Source organism: Podarcis raffonei, chromosome 6, assembly GCF_027172205.1.
Source record: "Podarcis raffonei isolate rPodRaf1 chromosome 6, rPodRaf1.pri, whole genome shotgun sequence".
NCBI lineage: Eukaryota > Metazoa > Chordata > Lepidosauria > Squamata > Lacertidae > Podarcis > Podarcis raffonei.
The window spans coordinates 43069354-43087174 of NC_070607.1; the positions used below are offsets into that span (position 1 = coordinate 43069354).

Below are 17821 nucleotides of genomic sequence, written 5' to 3' on the forward strand. Positions count from 1 at the left end.
CTAATACTATAGCCTTATCTTTGCCATATCAGAACTAGTGGGGAAGTTAATGGGGGGGGGTTATAGTGAAAGAAATCATCATCATCATCACCATCATTTTATTATTTATACCCTGCCAATCTGGCTGGGTTTCCAGCACAAATAAAAACGCCAAACATTAAAAACGTCCTGATACTGGGCTGCTTCAGATGTCTTTGAAAAGTTGTGTAGCGTCATTTGCTCTGCCTCTCCATCCATTGACCCCCCCCCCAATTTAATGGGTTGACTCCATGAGCCAAAGGCGTTAAATTCCTGCAATAGGATTTTCAGGCTAGTCCATGACATCTCCATACTTGTTCCTTTTTGCACCGGCCTCTGTCTCCTTCTGGGGGTCCACATGGGGCACTTTCTCTTTGGCTACATCTGGGACACTGGGTTGTTTGCTCTCCAGAAAGATCCATAAGTCAGAACACTTCTGTGTCTCCCATCGAGTCACTGTATAGCTTGCAACTGAACCTGCAACAAAGGAGAGCAGGATGTTCCACTGGAGCGGGTAGTGAATCTTCCGGATGATTTTTTGAAGAGCAAAAGCCATCCCGGAGACTGTAATAAATGTCCCCATGCCCTTCATGAATGCATAAGACTGGCAGGCAGTATATTCTTGTAGCCCCGGGTGCTTGGCTGCCACCGCTTCGTCCACGCGAGACAACCCCACGTTCACCATCTCTGCTGCAGACTCCAAGCTGCACACTCCCTCCTCCACCTGTGCCTTGGACCCCTCAGATCCTCTGAGGTCCTAAAATGAGAAATAAAGAGTTCAGAGAGAAGACCATTAGCAATCACATATTTTTCAAAAGCTTATTTTCATCTGCATGGTTCACTCAAAGATTTATTGCTAATCAGTAGACATGGGAAACTAAGAAGTTCCAATAAACCTTAATTGTTTTTCCATCCATCTGGCAGTAGACTTGCTCTACTATCATATTCCGTGTGCTGAAACCAAACTACATTCCTCCTGCTGGGAGTAAACCTTGGGGAATAATCTCTGTCCACTGCCTTGCAGGACAAATCAGGAGCGGAGTGCCTAAGACGGTTGGACGGTGCCTTGTAGACCTCCTTCCGTCAACTCCTGCAGCCACCCTGGTGTCAAATGTACTGTTTTGCTTTCCTCTGGACCATATCAACGAGGCCCAAGAGGGGGATTGTGTTTTCTGAGCAGCCCAGGACCTCCATAAACGCTCCTCAGACTTGCGCCCTTGGAAGGTCACTTTGGTGCTGCTATTGTCTTCACCACCGGAGGAGCACTCTATTGTCTCTCGAGACGAAGGAAAGCGAGGCCGAGAGGGGGGTCTTGTCATCTAAGCAGCCCAGCACCTCCATGCACACTGCCCAGGCTTGCGCTTTTCCATTGTCTCTCGAGAGGGACGGATGCCAACAACATTATATATTGGATATTTTAAAATACTATATTGTATATATGAAATATTTAATGATTTTTTAAAAAAAAACAACACAAAATATATTTTAAAATATATCGGAAATCTGCACACAGAAAACAGAGGCGCATCTCACTTACTTCCTCCTTCTTTTCTACCGGGACTCCGTAAGAAAGTAAACTTCCGCTTAGAGAACGGTTGAAGCGCCACAGCGACGACGGACGCGCTAAATTAACGTCACTGAAGCTATTCCCTGCTCTTGGCAACTGGAGCAGGGCTCACTGGGATAGCATCCGGGAACTGAAGCAGTTCCTACCCGCTCGCGGCATGGGAGGGCGAGGGATGATGTTCCATTCAACGCGGGAACAGCTAAATGTATGTATGAATGCGCGCGCATTAAGCACATGTGCACGAACGCCCGAATAGAGCTAATGCGTGTTTGCGCAACATCACTTCATGCTTCAGAGGTATCAATGGGTTCCCAATTCCTCCCTTTGGCAAGTGGGCGGGAGACCCTCGCTTTGGATTGGCTCCAATAAACCCATAGTTTTTAAGCACAGGCTTGTAAAACTGCCAAGATTCATTCAGTTTTATGTTTTGGGGAGAACTGAAGAGGACTGCAGGCAAGTTAAGCTGGAGTAGAGTTTTTTTTAATGAGAACATAGTCCAGTAGAATTGCCATTACTTTCCAGTATTTTATCGGGTTGCTCCTTCTCCTGCCTAAGGTTCCTGCCTTAGACTGAAGCAGAAGTTGCTGCCCCATGAAGTCGGTCGGCCCTTTCCATCCTGGCAAAGGCTGTCTTCGTTGAACCTCTGCATGCATGCTGCTATAACAGCGGAGGAATGCTGCTAGGAAAAGGTGGCACCAACCTTTTCTAGGTGGGAGTGGAGCAGGGGTTGTTGCTCATATTTATAATGGTATAAAACAACAACCAGCTGTTAAGATGTCTCAAATGTCCACAGAGGACAGCTGGCTTAAGGAAGTGCTACCCGTTGCTATCCTTGAAAAATTGGCCCTCCACTGGAAAGTATTAAGCGGTAACACCAAACATGGGGATTTGCAGCTGTTTGTTGGTCTTTCATGACATATATGTGCAATTGTTCTGATTTCAAAATTGTACCAGCCAAATACGACTTTATGTAGAGCTATTCATGACATCTATATGTGTCTTTACATATAAATAGCCCGTAAAATTCATTGTGTCTTCGGGTCTTCATCAGATTGCATGATGACCTCTTGCCCATGCCTATATGTTCATCCTTTACCCCCTTTCTCAAATGCCCAAGGAAGAGCTGGTAGTTTGCTTTCTTACAGTGTGTCATTACAGGTTTCATGCCTCAGTCAATAGTTGTTTGTTTGTTTGTTTTGATTAATAAAATTTATTTTTTAAGAAAATCAGTTGTTCCTGAGAGGGACAAGGTGCAGCTCCATCTACCCAGCTGGTTTCCTTCCTTCAGAAAGATAACATGAGATCCATAAGACAATAACAAACAAAATCTTCAAAATTCACACACACACGCACACAAGGAAAAATATACAGGGAAGGAGGAGGAAAACATGGAAATGTAGGCACCAGTCCTTACATATACTTAAAATGAACATAATCCCGCTGTCCCTTTTCTCCCTCTGGTGCAGCCAGATTTACAAAAATATTGCTGTCCTGTAATGGGCCAAATCTATGTATGCTTAGTGTAATTGTGATTAGCTGTTTCACTAGCTATAGGTTCTCCAAATCTGTCTATGGAGTGGAAGCTCTATATATAAACCTTTGTGAACCTGTCAGAAAGCAGAACCCTTCTTCCAGCTGGGCTAGCAACTGCTACTCAGTCTACTCCAAAGCAAATTCATTTGAGTTCAGTGGAACTTACTCTCAAACAAGCGGTGTTAGGATTGCAACCTTTAATGTTCACATTCCTGGCCTAGGGAGTGAGCTGTTTACTTTTCAAGATATAAATGCTTTATAATTCTGAAATAACTCCCATTCCCTCACCTCTTCAATTTTAATGGAAACACTGTTACTTATTTTCCTCTGAAAATTGTTCATTTAAAACTGCATATGATTTGAAAGCGATCCAACTCTTGCATCAAATTAAAAGAACAAATAAATCTTTTTGACTTAAAGTTTTCCAAAAGTTCTATTTCTCTTTCCCCCACCTCTCTCTCCACCAGTCTTGAGAGAGGTTCATCTTGAGTAACTGTTTAAATGGGCAATTTGTCTACATCTACATCCTGGTTTATGGAGTCTGTGTTTGGATACGTTTTTGTTTCCTTTCCAGATCTTGGGATGGAGAGCAGCTGCAAGCCTTGCTTGGTCGGTGCTGCTGCTTCCTCTGTGTATTGCAGCCTTCATCAGCATTAGCAGCATTGACTTCTTCCACCCGGTACAATGGATCACAAGTATGTCAGTGCCCTGCCTGAGACAAATGTTACAGAGCAGTATTTATGCAGTTTTTAAATTCAACATTATTTGGGCATATTATCACAGCAATCCTTACAACAGCCCTAACATTTAGGCCAGTGTTCTCGTATTACATGTAGAGCAAGGATGGGGACCATTTTTTTCAGCCTGAGGGCCCCATGCCAATGCTGGGGGGGGCAGAGGCAAAAATGGGTAGAGAAACAAATGTAAATGGTGCCTTTGTACAGTAGGCTGGTTGCTACACACACTCACACACCCCTCTGTATCCTCCATCCAGACATGCCAGAGGTATTATCAGAGTTACCTCTGGAATTACAATTTCTGGACTGGGAAGAAGGCAGGGTAATAACAGTAACAACAGTCGTTTAGCGTGATGTGTGAATGTGATCGCTGAGTTTATGGCTGAGGTGAGAGAGATACCAAAGACCCCCTAGGTCTCAGCCCAACCTTGTAGGCACTAAGATCTAGTTGTAGTTCTGTTGTATAGTACTTCTGATTCATATTTCCCCCCCTGTCTTAGGCTCATTCAATGACCTGTATACCTCCTACGTTATTTTCTGCATACTGCTAATGTCTGTGGTCATACTGGTAATAAGCATCTTCAACGTTGAGTTTCATGCAGGTTGGTGTTGAAAGCTGCATCAACTTAAAAAGTGCCGTTTGATTTGCTGATTTGTGCTTAACTCTGTGCGTAACGTTAGGCTTTGTTTTAAACTTTGGAATCTGTTTCTTTGTGTGTCAGTAGAAACTTAGTTTCCTACCTTTGCTCTTAAAACTCTCCATTAATAAATATGGAATGATTCTAAATGCTGTGCTAAATCCTTAAAGACCATTCTCCACTCCTGAAGGTCTGATTTGGCTTTTTTAAAGAACTCACTATCCTACACTGAACTCATGAGTGCTTAAATGTGGAGCAGTGATTGCCTGAATGTGTTGTCTTGAAATGTGACACAAAGTATGTACATAACCTGATACTCTTTAAGTCAGGAGGTGGTTAAACGTTCTTATTTGTCTTCTTACTTTGCAGTTGTGCCTTCTATTCCTTGCTCTCGGTTAGCTCTGATAAGCAAGATTATCCACCCGCAGCAAGTGATCCATTCCATTGCTCATGCTGTAATGGGAATGCTGGTAGCTTGGTGTGCAGCAGTTATGACAAAGGGGAAGTTTCTCTTTTTATCTGTACCCTGCACAGCTACAGAAAGGTAACCCTGGGGGTGGTTCAAGAGCTATTTATTAAAATGTAGCTTCTTGCGAATGCTAATAACGAAATGCTGTCAGATAGTTCACATTAGGGGATTCTCATTTTGCTGCAAGTATAGAAAGCTGGTAGGAAGATGTGTGCAAGCAAATGTTTCCTGAGAAATAAATTGCTGTGTACTTGTGACCCTTTGGGTGCAGAAGATAAAAGTAGCCTTGTAGCCACAGGTGAGGCAAGGAGAGACTTGGTGGAGGAAGGAACATTTGTGCCATCTCTCCTCTTCTAAGCTCCTCGGTATAAGGGTTTTTGTTGACAAGGCTAGAAGCTTGCATTTCCATGAAGGCCATAGAGGACAGGGCTTCCCCTATACTGTAGCTTGTATAGGAAGTTAGTAACATTTTTGCAGACTAAAAATAATACATGCAATTATTTACAAACTTGGATTAAAATTCTCCAAAGAGGCTGCACCTTTTTCTGTAGCCTTTTCCCTATTTTTAGGACGCAAGTCAAGGTTGCTGAGAAAATTTAATTCTCACACCAGCTAACTCCAGCCAGTGATCCAGTAAGGATTATAGTCAGTTGCAGTTATCTGTTGGATAGTGCTCAGGATGCTGCCACTGCCCCCCAATATTTGTGCAATTTTATTACTTTTTAAAAAGTCAGTAGTTAAAAATGAGCACCTTGCAGTACCATGTGTATATCTACAAGGCAAATTGAATGTAAAGTTGGGGAATGTGTGTTTCAGTCTGTTTATTATGTAATAGATAAACGAGAGTAAAACTATTTTTCATAGTTGCTGGACAGTGTTTTGGAATGAGTCCTCCACCACCTTAATTGGATAACATTTCCTTAAAGGTAGAATTGAGTATAGAGTTATTATCTTCCTGTGCAACTAAAGGCTAAAATTACTGCTTTGCTTCAGTGTAGCTGATGCTGATCTGCGCGTGTGCCTGAATGAGTACCACCTCTTCCTCTTGCTTCTTGGAGCCTTTATGGGTTACAGCTATAGCCTTCGGTATCTGGTTAACAATTTGAACTACCTTCCATTTCCTGTTATACAGGTAAGTGCACAAGTAACAGCAGGAATAGAATTCAAACACTGGGCCACCTGTAGTGCTTTTGCTTTTATGTGATCATGAACGTCAGCGGTTTGAATTTGTGTGATGGGGTGAACTCCCATTGCTCTGTCCCAGCTTCTGCCAACCTAGCAGTTCGAAAGTACACCAGTGTAAGTAGATAAATAGGTATCACAGTGGTGGGAAGATAAACAGTGTTTCTGTGTACTCTGCTTCCATCACAGTGTTGTTGTGCCAGAAGCGTTTTAGTCATGCTGGCCACATAACCCAGAAAGCTGTCTTTGGATAAACACTGGCTCCCTTGGCCTGAAAGCGAGATGAGCACCACACCCCATAGTCACCTTTGACGGGACTTAACTATCCAGGGGTCCTTTACCTTTATTATTAATATTTACCTTTTTACGTGATCATGACTATTACATATTTGGAGGGAAGTCATATCATGCTGGGTCCAGGAAGGATTTTCCTGCAGGGCATAGCTGCAGCATAGTGGGTGGGGACCCAAGAAATATGAGCAGAACTTGAAGAAGGAGACTTCCCACTTCTGTTGGGACTCCTAGATGGTGTGGCTTGTGATGTGGGCATCTGCAGTGGGTAGGCAAAATTGTCCCAAATCAGACAGAAACCCCTTATATGAGCAGAGCTTCCTTCTTTCAACGATCTCTTATATCCGCTTGCAGTTCTCAGGATCCAAACAAAGGATTCTTGAGATTGTCTGTCACCCTGTTATAGTTGGGCTTTGATGCTGTACAGTACAGTGGGTTGGATCCAGAGAACTCTGTTTTTCCCATAGTGTTTTCTAGGCTGCTCCCCCTTTACAAGCCCTTGTGTTCCGTTCAAAGGATGCCCCTGAGGATTTTGGGGATTCCCTAGAATCCAGCAGAGTGGAGCTGTAGCAGGATGGTGAAATCAGAAGAATTTGGTTTGGCTGCCATGCACACACAGAAGTGCCTTTCCACTCATGTAGGACACCTTTGGATCCAAGCCAGTAACCTATAGTAATACAATATTTGGGAAGAGAGTAATTCTAAAATAGAAGAAAATGTGCTCTTAATATCTATCAGGATCTTGCAGTATCTGAAATCGTTTCTGAGTTTAAAATGTGACATATTTTAAAATCCAAAGTCTGATATATGGTATGTGGATAAGAATATTCTGCTGTTAAACATTTGCCCAATCTTTTTCAGCAATACAAGTACCTGCGGTTCAGGAGATCACTTCCGTTGCTTGCAAAGCATAGTTGTGTGGAGTCGCTTTATATGGTCAGAAACTTTTGTGCTGCTTACTATTTCTTTGGTAAGAATTCTTGGTAATTTTACTTCTCTCCTCCTGCCCCCTTTTCTGTAAATGATACGAGTGGGAAGGAAGGCAGCGATTCCCTGATAACAAGTTGCTGAATTGGGGTGGGAGGGGGCTTTACATAAGAGTTGGCTGCCATAGTCATGCCCAACTTGTGGGGTTTACAAAGGCCAGTATAGGGGAGGGGGGAAATGCTCTGCGTAGCGGAGTTTTGCCCCAATTTATCACCATTTCTTTTCCTTAAAACTTTCAAATTTCTGTTGGTAATATATTTTTATGCTAGAAATACATTTCCTCTATGGAAGTGTTAATACACCTGTGTTTTTACAGCTTGATTTCCCCCCCATTTGTGGTATTTTAGGTTATATTCCAAGGGCATGGATAATTACCACAATGAACCTTCAGACCGATAGGTTAGTACCTATAATAAATATATAAATAAATTGAATTTCTAACTCTTCATCTTGTAATAGAGGAACTCCTTGTACATTTTGCAGGTTGTCAGATTCCTACCCCATGCTTTAGGAAATGAGACTCCCAGAGCAGCTAAAAAAATAACACCCTAGCAAGACTGTCCCCACTTTCAGGCATATAATGTGACACACAAGGAAGAAGGAATGGGGAAGGAAGAGGGGGCAGGAAACAAGCTCAGACTTCATGCTTTAAAATTGCAGTTCTCCTAGCGTTCAGTTGGGGTAGAAACAATTCAGGTAGGCTGATGGAGTTTAGCCAGTTAGATATTAAAACCAACACTTTTAATTGAGCCCAGAATACAATAGGAATGTTTATGCAAATACTAGAGTAGTGGTATAATAATTCCCCTAGCAACCTACTCCTGTCAGTGAAAAGTGATGCATTTAATTGAAGTTTCTGGATTCTTATTGAGGGTGGTCTAGCACAGATGTTTCTTTCTAACAAGGTGTGCTAAGTAAAAAAGAAACCCTGGCCTCTCCCACCACCCTGGTATGGGCGTCCTTCCTGCTATTGATGGCCAGTCAAGGTCACATGCAGCTTTGATGTCGTACAGAGCTTCAAAACCAACTTTCCAGCTCCACCCCACCAATCTGATGGTGCCCACAAGAGAATAATATTCTTCCATGGAGTAGGATAAATAGACTGAACACTAAAGCTTTCCACCAGGGATAGTTCTTACAGTGTTGGGAGATTTTAAAGATGTTTGAGGCTCATTGGGAAATGATGGTGACCTTATCCTCTCTGGCAGTGGGAAGTAACAAAGAACAGACTTCTCAGGCATCCTTGGTGGACTTACTAAGTCTGTTTGATTCTGTGTCAGTGGAGAATGTCCTAAATGACTTCCACTATGCCCTGAGCAATCGTGTGGGAAACACTTTCACAACAGAAGTATTAGAATCACATTTCCACTTGCATAGTGCATTTGTTGTGTTGTGTAAGCGTATATCAAAAGCGACCCTTTTGATATAGACCAGCTTGTTTTTATATACTGCTCATTGCAAAAAACACAATCTAATGGAGTTGGCTTTCCCCCCCTGGCCTTCCAGTAAACTTCATCCTCTGGACACGATGGCTGGTCTCTTGGATTTCTCCCTTCTGTACCACAGCTGGCTATGTGGCGTGTTTCTTCTGATGACTTGGTACATTGCATGGCTGCTCTTCAGAATCTATGCCACTGAGGTTGGTGCTGTATGTCTGATACATACAATCTTACTACCTCTTCTGTTTTTAAAGCAATGTATGAATGCTCTTATACTTTCTGTATAGCACAGCAGGAACTCTTGAGATCAGATTAATCGGTTTTCAGTTGGATAATTTTACATTCCTTTCCCCTGCTTTCTTGTCAGGGCTGGGTTGGGTTGACAGCCTGTCCGTTTTGCTGATTTGACCAGGCTTGCAAATGATCACAGTATATATTCTTATTAATTTAGACAAAGTGGTTTTTCTCATGGCGAGCTTCAGCTACGGTGTGCGTTCCATTTTCAGGCACATCACTTTCCTGTCCAGCCGACTTTTGCGGAAGAAACTGACCAGTGTTTACCTAAAATTTTAAGCAGCAACCCCCCACCTCTTATAAAGGTATGAGTTTGGTTAAATACACAGACTTGTTAAATTGTCTCTTGCGTAGTCTTTGTCATAATAGAAGCAATTCGAGTAAAATTTGAGTGATAAAGCATTAGGTTTCATGCAAGGTATTTCTCAGTCTAACAATAAAATTCACACTAGAAGCTTGCAGCCAAGGATTTGACTGGTTTTTTAGATCACTATGGGAATGTAATCTTTTCTCACCTCTAACTTCTAGCCATAAGTTTCTTTTGCCCTATTCCTGGTTTTCCTTCCCCGTCACATTCCTCCCCCCTCCCTTATTCCTCTGGATCATTTCTTTCTCCCTCCCCTTTCTGAAGTCGCTGTGCTTCTGTTTTGAAATCCGAACCCCTCTTTCCCTAGGTCCCTAATGCTTCTATTGTCTCTTTCCTTAGGCCATTCTTTCTGGCTTGCCTTATCAGCTTAGCAAATGGCAGCCATAAATCCATTTCCATTCTCCATCCATTTCCATAACTCCAGCAGCTCAATCAGATCCTGCCAAATGCTTCACCAGTGCAACATTTTAGTGCAAAAATCTGTCTCCGTATCAAAGTAATTTCTTACACGTTTGCTTGCATACCTAAAATGGCTGAAGCTCTTTGTCCCTTATCTAGCACTTAATGAAAATGCATTTCTCAGGTGTGTCTGAAAAAAAGCAATAATTTGAAAATAATTTATTTTGAGGGTTCAGGTAGATAGCCGTGTTGGTCTGACGCAGTTGAAATAAATTAGAAATTTAAAAATTGTCCAGTAGCACCTTAGAGACCAACTAAGTTTGTTCTGGGTCTAAGCTTTCGTGTGCATACACACTTCTTCAGATACCTGTATCTGAAGAAGTATCTCAAGAAGTGTGCATGCACACAAAAGCTTATACAGTGGTACCTCGGGTTAAGTACTTAATTCGTTCCGGAGGTCCGTACTTAACCTGAAACTGTTCTTAACCTGAAGCACCCCTTTAGCTAATAGAGCCTCCTGCTGCCGCCGTGCCGCCGGAGCACAATTTCTGTTCTCACCCTGAAGCAAAGTTCTTAACCTGAAGCAATATTTCTGGGTTAGCAGAGTTTGTAACCTGAAGCGTATGTAATCCGAGGTACCACTGGACAATTTTTTAATTTCTAATTTATTTTGAGGGGGCAGAGTGAAGGGAATTTTAGTGATAAAACTCGAGTAAAAACATTACAGCTGTTAATACTTCTAAACATTTCCCCCTGCAGTTCTTGGCTTTACAGGACTTGATGTTCCTTTCCCAGTATTCTTCTGTGCGACGTCAAGAGGTCTTCAGCCTTAGCCAGCCAGGTATTTGGAAAAAAAATATCTATGACCCATTAAGTCAGAAGGGGAAAGTGAGAAGTACTCTGTAAGAAGCTGACTTTGAGGAGAGTTGTTCTGTTTTCATTGTTGTATTTAGCAAATACCAGTGAGGAAAGGTAGATTTTTATACATAGCATCTTATGCTGACCACCATTGTGTCCAAAACAAGGTATAAGGAGGTCCAAGATGGATTGTATACAAACAGCATATCCCCTCTGCACTGGCAAAGCAGACGGTGCTTGTCACATGCATTTAAAAGTAATGCAGCTATGCATATTATATTTGGGCTTTCCCAATACAATGTTGTAAAATATGTTGGAAATGCCTCACTCCACTGCCTGATGTTCCAGTGTTTATTGACTAGCTTCTGATGGCTATATGATGTTGCTATATTCATGGCCTAACAGTTTGACCACAACTTTGGGCATTTAAAGGGTTGATGTTTTGAGTTGATTTTTTTTTTTACTTCACATACTTCACTGTGATATAAGGGCTTGCATAATAGCCTGACCCCTGTTTTGGGCTACTTCACGCTATGTAAATTGGCTAGATTATTTCGGTTGTAAGTTGCTCTGAGTTGCCTTGGGCAAGATAAAGTGACTAACAAATGTAATTAATAATAAGTTTTTAAGTCTAGGCATTCTGCTTGTCTGTAAAAGGTGGACACCCTCACAACTGGACTTCAATCTCCCAGGAGTGCTTGAAACTTTTAAGTGATCTGACACAGAAACTGATAATGCACCAGGAGGCTGCAGCTGCAAATGGGAGGCTGAAACAGCAATCTGTGGGGGACATGAGACAGCCCTCTAGCCCTCCAGGTACTGGATGAATCAGTTGCAATGCTGCAGTTCTTGAGTCTCCAAATCACAGCTGGGCCTGCCAATGGGTGTCCGGGGAGAATCTTATTTCAAAAAGGGGTAGGACAGCTGATTTATTGTTTCAGTTGCATTTGGAGTTTTTGCTGATTTTTTCCCCTTTAAAAAACACACATTCCAGTGGATGTTTGTAAAGAGCAGCTTCAGACTTTATGTGGGAATGCTGCCTTGCCATGGATGTGCTGGTGTTGTCTTACAGTAAACCCATGTTCACAGGCACACATTGCTCAGCCTGCAGTGAAAATGTACTAGGGAACTCCCCGTGGTTTCTGTCCACTTTATGTCATGAGATATGCATCTGCCCTTCATGCTTTGCTTGTGTTACAGCACTGTTTCCCCCCAGTAAACAATTATAAGGTAAAGGTAAAGGACCCCTGGACGGCCCAGTCAAAGGCGACTATGGGGTTGTGGCGCTCATCTTGCTTTCAGCCGAGGGAGCCGGTGTTTGTCCACAGACAGTTTTCCGGGTCATGTGGCCAGCCTGACTAAACCGCTACTGGCGCACGGAGGACCGTGACAGAAGCCAGAGCACACAGTAACACTCTTTAATCAGAATGCATGGAAATGCTGTTTACCTTCCCGCCACAGCAGTACCTATTTGTCTACTTGCACTGGCATGCTTTCAAACTGCTAGGTTGGCAGGAGCCGGGAACAAGCAACAGGAGCTCACCCCGTCGTGGTGATTCGAACCGCGACCTTCCGATCGGCAGCCCAAGAGGCTCAGTGGTTTAGACCACAGCCAATATAATTGAAGTATACTAAAGTATGAAGCAGCCCTAAGGAATATATCACCTCCTGTTGCTGCCCAGCTAGGATTTGGATCTCTGTCAGTTAGTAACTAAAACATTAGGTTTGCAAAGTGCATGACTTAGTGAATGCCACTTGTTGGTATAAACCATTTTGAGTTCTTCTTGTAAAATATTCTTATTTGCCAGGAGCAGCTGCTGAAGAAACATCATTTCACACTCCAAGGTCCATTATGCTTCCTCGAACCCAAATGCCTTCTCTGGTCAAATCATCTCTGTTGCCTTTGAAAACATCCCCTTCTTCTGACGTCAGAAGCAATTTAGGGTCACCTTTCACACCTCTGAGTCGCAAGGCTGGCGTGCTGGATTTAAACTCTCCTTGGAATGGATCTGTCCAAAGTCCCCATATTATGAGGAGAGGACCAAAATTATGGACAACAAGTTCAGGTAGAATTTCTTCTCTCCCAACCTTAGTTTGAGCACTTGGCTACTTAATTACTGGGACACCCAGTTAGGCTTTTTGTTGTTTTTTTAAAAGGGGTGGGGGAACCAACAGTTTGGATTTCTCTTGTAGATCTGCAGTGGACAGCCTCTTCTCCTGAACCCTACCCAATGAGTGCTGTTGCAGGCGGTGCAAATGTAGCAGTACAACCAAGTTTTATCTATACGTGGCTGCAGAGCAAGAAAGAGCAGGTACACGAAATCAGGCAATTAATGAGTCAATACTTCCACCAGCGTTATTTTCTTGTGCATTTCCCTAGCGCTTTGTAATGTAGTTTAGTGCATTTCCCAAAGCAATCTGTAAACTTTCAGCAATGACCACTTCATAGCAACTCCTATCCCTGCAATGAAGCAGCACATTTTTGTTCTGATCATTGACACAACTCCAAAGATTAAAGCCTCTACTCTACTGAAGCTCTTGATTTAAATAATTGTGGGTTGCAGAACATAAACCACTGTCAAATGCAGAGCTTGCAATTCAGAATATCTAGACCGTGGAGAGAGACTAAGATAAAACCTGAAATGCATTTATTTGGACCTGCATACTGCATACAGCGCCTAGGACTTGCCGATCGCATGGTTGGTGGTTCGAATCCCCGCGGCAGGGTGCGCTGCCGTCGTTAGGTCCCAGCGCCTGCCAACCTAGCAGTTCGAAAGCACTCTTAAGTGCAAGTAGATAAATAGGGACCGCTTTATAGCGGGAAGGTAAACGGCGTTCCGTGTGCTGCGCTGGCTCGCCAGATGCAGCTTGTCACACTGGCCATGTGACCCGGAAGTGTCTGCGGACAGCGCTGGCTCCCGGCCTCTAGAGTGAGATGAGCGCACAACCCTAGAGTCTGTCAAGACTGGCCCGTACGGGCAGTGGTACCTTTACCTTAACCTTTTTACTGTTTTAAATTGTTGGGAATTAGTTCCAACAAACTCATTTTAGGATTAGGGTGTCAACCAGTGAAGCTTAAAAGTTTTGGATTACTTTTAAACAGAGAGTAAATATCATTTTGATCTGCCAAAGATGTTCTGTTGTCTTTTCATTGATATTTTCTTCTTCCAGATCAAAACCTTCTTATCAAAACGAGTACTGATAATGTATTTTTTCAGCAAGGTAAGGATGAGGACATGACTTAATGATCAAAACTTAACTGGGCAGCAAAGAATTATTGTTGTTACTACCTTTTGAACTACTCCTATGAAACCTATGCTCATAACTATTGAACTCAAACAAGATAGGGGAACCTGTTGCCCTGAAAGAACTCTCATCACCCCTGACCATTGGCCCTGCTGGCTGGGGCTGATAGGACATTTGCAGGGGGACAGGTCCCTCATCCCTGAATTAGGACTTGATACATTGATCCTTGAAATAAATGCTGTGTAAACTGAAAATTTAGCTTCAAAGTACTAATCTTCATAGGGTTAACACACTGAGCACTGAAACTATTTTCAGATTAACTTTTCATACAGAGCTCGTGATGGCTAAACTTTGGTTGGTTCATTTTATTTCTGTATTTGAAACATTCTGTTTATATGATTGGCTAAAGGGTTTGCAAAAACATTTCTCTCTTTCTCAGAACCCTGAGGCTTCCATTCAGGCTCTCTTTTCTGATACCCAAATGCATATTTGGGCTTTGGAAGGTAAGCACTTTCTTCATATTGGAAATGGCTCTCAGACGCTGCTTCCTTTGATTTATGTGGTAACCTTGCAGTGAAATTCACTCAGCAATATCAATTCATTTTTCTTTTGGCACACCCTCCCTCTCAGTTTCTGGGTTCTCACCCAGGGTTGAAACAAACTCTCAGCTCACCCACAAAAGCCTCACAACCAGAAGAGTTTCTGGAAACAGTAGACATCACCTTAGCCACTTACTGTAGACTTGGTTTTTATGGGCAGGCCCAAGGTAGATGGCACTTCCTTAGGCTGCCTACAGCTGTACAGCTGCACTTTCCACACCAAGTTCCAGGTACAGCTGGTTTGTAGAGTTCCCAGAGGGTCCAAAGGATGGGGAAAGGGCCCTGCTCCACCCACAGCTTTTTCTCCACCCTCTGCCCTCTCCTCTGCTTCCCACTGTGTTATAATCCCAGACTAAGCAGCAAGTTATCCAAACTACAAATTACTCCTTTCTTTAGGTTTGTCGCATCTCATAGCAGCTTCATTTACCGAAGACAGATATGGAGTTGTCCAAACAACACTGCCTTCTATTCTGAATACGTTGCTAACTCTTCAAGAGGTGAGGAGATTTACTTTCTTCTTTGAAAAAAAAGTGATATGAACTCCTAACATGTTAATTGACTTAGGAAAAAATGGTTTTTGTTTTGCCATGACTTTTTTCAAGCGAATTTTAGCCATAGAAGAAAGGTCTGATAAGGTAAGGAGGATATTGGTGCTTAAGTTTCCTGTTGCTTTATTTCCATCCTAGGTGGTAGACAAGCAGTTCAAGCTTCCTCATGTTTCCAGCAAACCCCCCCGGATTTCAGGAAGTCTGGCAGACACTTCCTACAAAACCCTTCGATTTGCCTTAAGAGCGTCGCTGAAAACTGCAATCTATCGGATCATCACCACTTTTGGAGAGCACTTAAAGTGAGGTTTGGGCTCATAAAGCTGCCTTAATGTTCATTTCTAAATATAATGAGATGTACCATAGGCTTCCATCTCTTTTCACAAATGAATGAAAATGAAAGGTTAGCAGGAACCATGCTCTACGTAGAGAAAATAAAAGAACTCTCTGCCAGGGATTTTACAAATTGTTATGCGCAGTCTGTGTATCTTTGTACAGAAATGTGCTTCTAAGGCAGCATACACACTATACCTTGAAAGCACATTCAGAGCACATTTGCCCCCTCAAATAATTCTAGGCACTGTAGTTGGTTAAGGATTACAGTGGTACCTTGGGTTACATACGTTTCAGGTTACATACGCTTCAGGTTACAGACTCTGCTAACCCAGAAATAGTACCTCGGGTTAAGAATTTTGCTTCAGGATGAGAACAGAAATTGTGCGGCAGCAGCAGGAGGCCCCATTAGCTAAAGTGGTGCTTCAGGTTAAGAACAGTTTCAGGTTAAGAACGGACCTCCGGAACGAATTAAGTACTTAACCCGAGGTACCACTGTACTAGGAATGCTAACTCTGCAAGAGGTAAACTACAGTGTTGTAGGGGGGAAATGTGCTTCGAATGTGCTTTGAAAGTATAATGTGTACGCAGCCTTATGGTTCTTTGAAGAAACCAGGAGCTGCATGATAGCAACTGAAAAGCCTTTTATCATGCCACTACCCTGCTAGACCATGAGTTGACCCCAGCATTACCATCCTTCCATTTCCTTGAATTTCCAAGTGATAGCAGAGGGATGATAATGTTGAGCTACATTTATTTTCCCAGGTTGTTTAGGCTTCACGTTTTTTAAAGAAAGTCATCAAACCCTTTCCGAACTTTGTATATTAAAGTGTTTGGGGAGCAGGTCTGCAAAATATGTTTTGTGTTTTTTCTGTTCTCCAGTGCCGTGCAAGTATCTGCAGAAGTCAAGAAAAGACTCCAGCAGTTCCTGGAGTTCAAGGAATAGTTCAAGTCAAACTGCTTGTGCTGTTAACAGGTGGATAATGCAAGTTCAGCTGCCTCAGATCAAAATAAATTGAAACTGATTTGATCTGTCCTACTGACTTTCCGGAGGTGTACTTTAATTGCAAGTCACAGGGTGACTAAACTGTCAACAGAAGTACTTGAAACACTTGGAATACGTTACTTGACATTTTGTATAATAAAGTGTGTTTTTTTAAATGAATGAAGGTCTGCAGTAGTTGAATGCTATTATGATTTATGTATGGCAGATAATAAGAACCTGTGTCCTTCCAGACATTTTGGGCAACACCTCCACACATCCCTGACTGTTGGTCATGCTGGCTGGGGCTGATGGGGGTTGGAGTCCAACGACATCTGAAGGGCCATTAGTTCCACACCCCCAATATATGAGATTGCTCTGATTTGAAGGAGGGTATGGGTTTTTCTACATAATCTTTACTGATATGGCACTTTTCTTCTCATAATAAGTGGTTCATTTTGTTTGGGGGTGTTGCTTCTGAGAATGCAAGGGTTGTCTCTAAGTGAGCTGTACTCAGAGTAGAGCCATTGAAATTTATGAACCTAAGTTAGTTAAATCCATTAATTTCAGTGGGTTTTCAGTGGGTAATGTTTATGGGGCCGTGCTCCAAACCTTATAAGTACCAGGCTGTCTGACACCACAGCAGATACTCATTCCCGTGACTCCTTTTCATAAGAAAATGAGTTAAAGCCATGTGGAGACTCTAGATTTGCTGAGGGATTCTCGAAATTGTAGGCTCCTAGCACATCTAGGAGGTTGTGCATCCATAGCAGTGACAAGAGGAGGAGTGACTGCTGGGAGGACTGCAGAGAAGAAATGCCATGGTGCATCTGCAGCAGCACAACTGGACGCCTTCAGCTGCAACAAAACATGTCTCCCATATCTGTCTCTACAGCCACAGCAGGCACTAACCTTCCAGCGGTTTGACTTCACCCCAAAAGGCACCAACAATCCTTGCTCCAGATGTGATGTCACCATTATAGCCTATATGACTTTCCACACTTGGTCCCACTCTCCACACGAGGCAAAAGGATTGTGTGCCTTTAAGAGTAGAGGGTACCCTTCCTTCCTCAGCAGCCCCGCAGAGGCTGCCATGCTCACCAAGCAGAAGCCTGGGACACCTCTCCAGGAAGCAAAACAGCAAATGTGGCCACACCAAGATATATTCTCCAGCACCTATACAACTCAAATACTTTCATAGAGCTGCATACAGAAGAAATCAGAAGGACTATGTATGGTGGGATTTCCTCTCTAGTCCTTCTGATGGTGGAGGCAGAGCTTAACCACCCCAATTATGGGTTCTAAGCCTGAGCTTAAAGGAGACATAACTCTCAAGG

General features: G+C 42.8%; 2 protein-coding genes across 6 annotated transcripts; one reads left to right on the forward strand and one right to left on the reverse strand.

Annotated features, from left to right (window-relative positions):
- Nucleotides 1-81: 81 nt before the first annotated feature.
- Nucleotides 82-1628, reverse strand: TMEM141 (transmembrane protein 141). 2 transcript variants are annotated; one of them, XM_053392396.1, is made up of 2 exons: nt 1556-1628; nt 82-775 (listed from the first exon to the last, which is right to left on the reverse strand). In XM_053392396.1, exon 2 carries the CDS (start codon nt 701-703, stop codon nt 311-313), a length of 393 nt encoding a protein of 130 aa, XP_053248371.1. In that variant the 5' UTR covers nt 704-775; nt 1556-1628; the 3' UTR covers nt 82-310. The 2 variants fall into 2 exon arrangements, with proteins under 2 accessions (XP_053248371.1, XP_053248370.1); XM_053392395.1 differs by lacking the exon at nt 1556-1628 and adding an exon at nt 1207-1321.
- Nucleotides 1629-1679: 51 nt separating this feature from the next.
- Nucleotides 1680-16667, forward strand: NDC1 (NDC1 transmembrane nucleoporin). 4 transcript variants are annotated; one of them, XM_053392386.1, is made up of 18 exons: nt 1680-1790; nt 3693-3813; nt 4356-4457; nt 4863-5037; nt 5956-6094; nt 7297-7405; nt 7770-7821; nt 8929-9061; nt 9368-9460; nt 10681-10762; nt 11437-11595; nt 12588-12845; nt 12973-13091; nt 13951-14001; nt 14465-14528; nt 15021-15121; nt 15311-15471; nt 16385-16667. In XM_053392386.1, exons 1-18 carry the CDS (start codon nt 1743-1745, stop codon nt 16446-16448), a joined length of 2031 nt encoding a protein of 676 aa, XP_053248361.1. In that variant the 5' UTR covers nt 1680-1742; the 3' UTR covers nt 16449-16667. The 4 variants fall into 4 exon arrangements, with proteins under 4 accessions (XP_053248361.1, XP_053248359.1, XP_053248360.1 ...); XM_053392384.1 differs by having other exon boundaries at nt 1787-1882; XM_053392385.1 differs by having other exon boundaries at nt 1787-1882; nt 12594-12845.
- The last annotated feature ends 1154 nt before the right edge of the window (nt 16668-17821 follow it).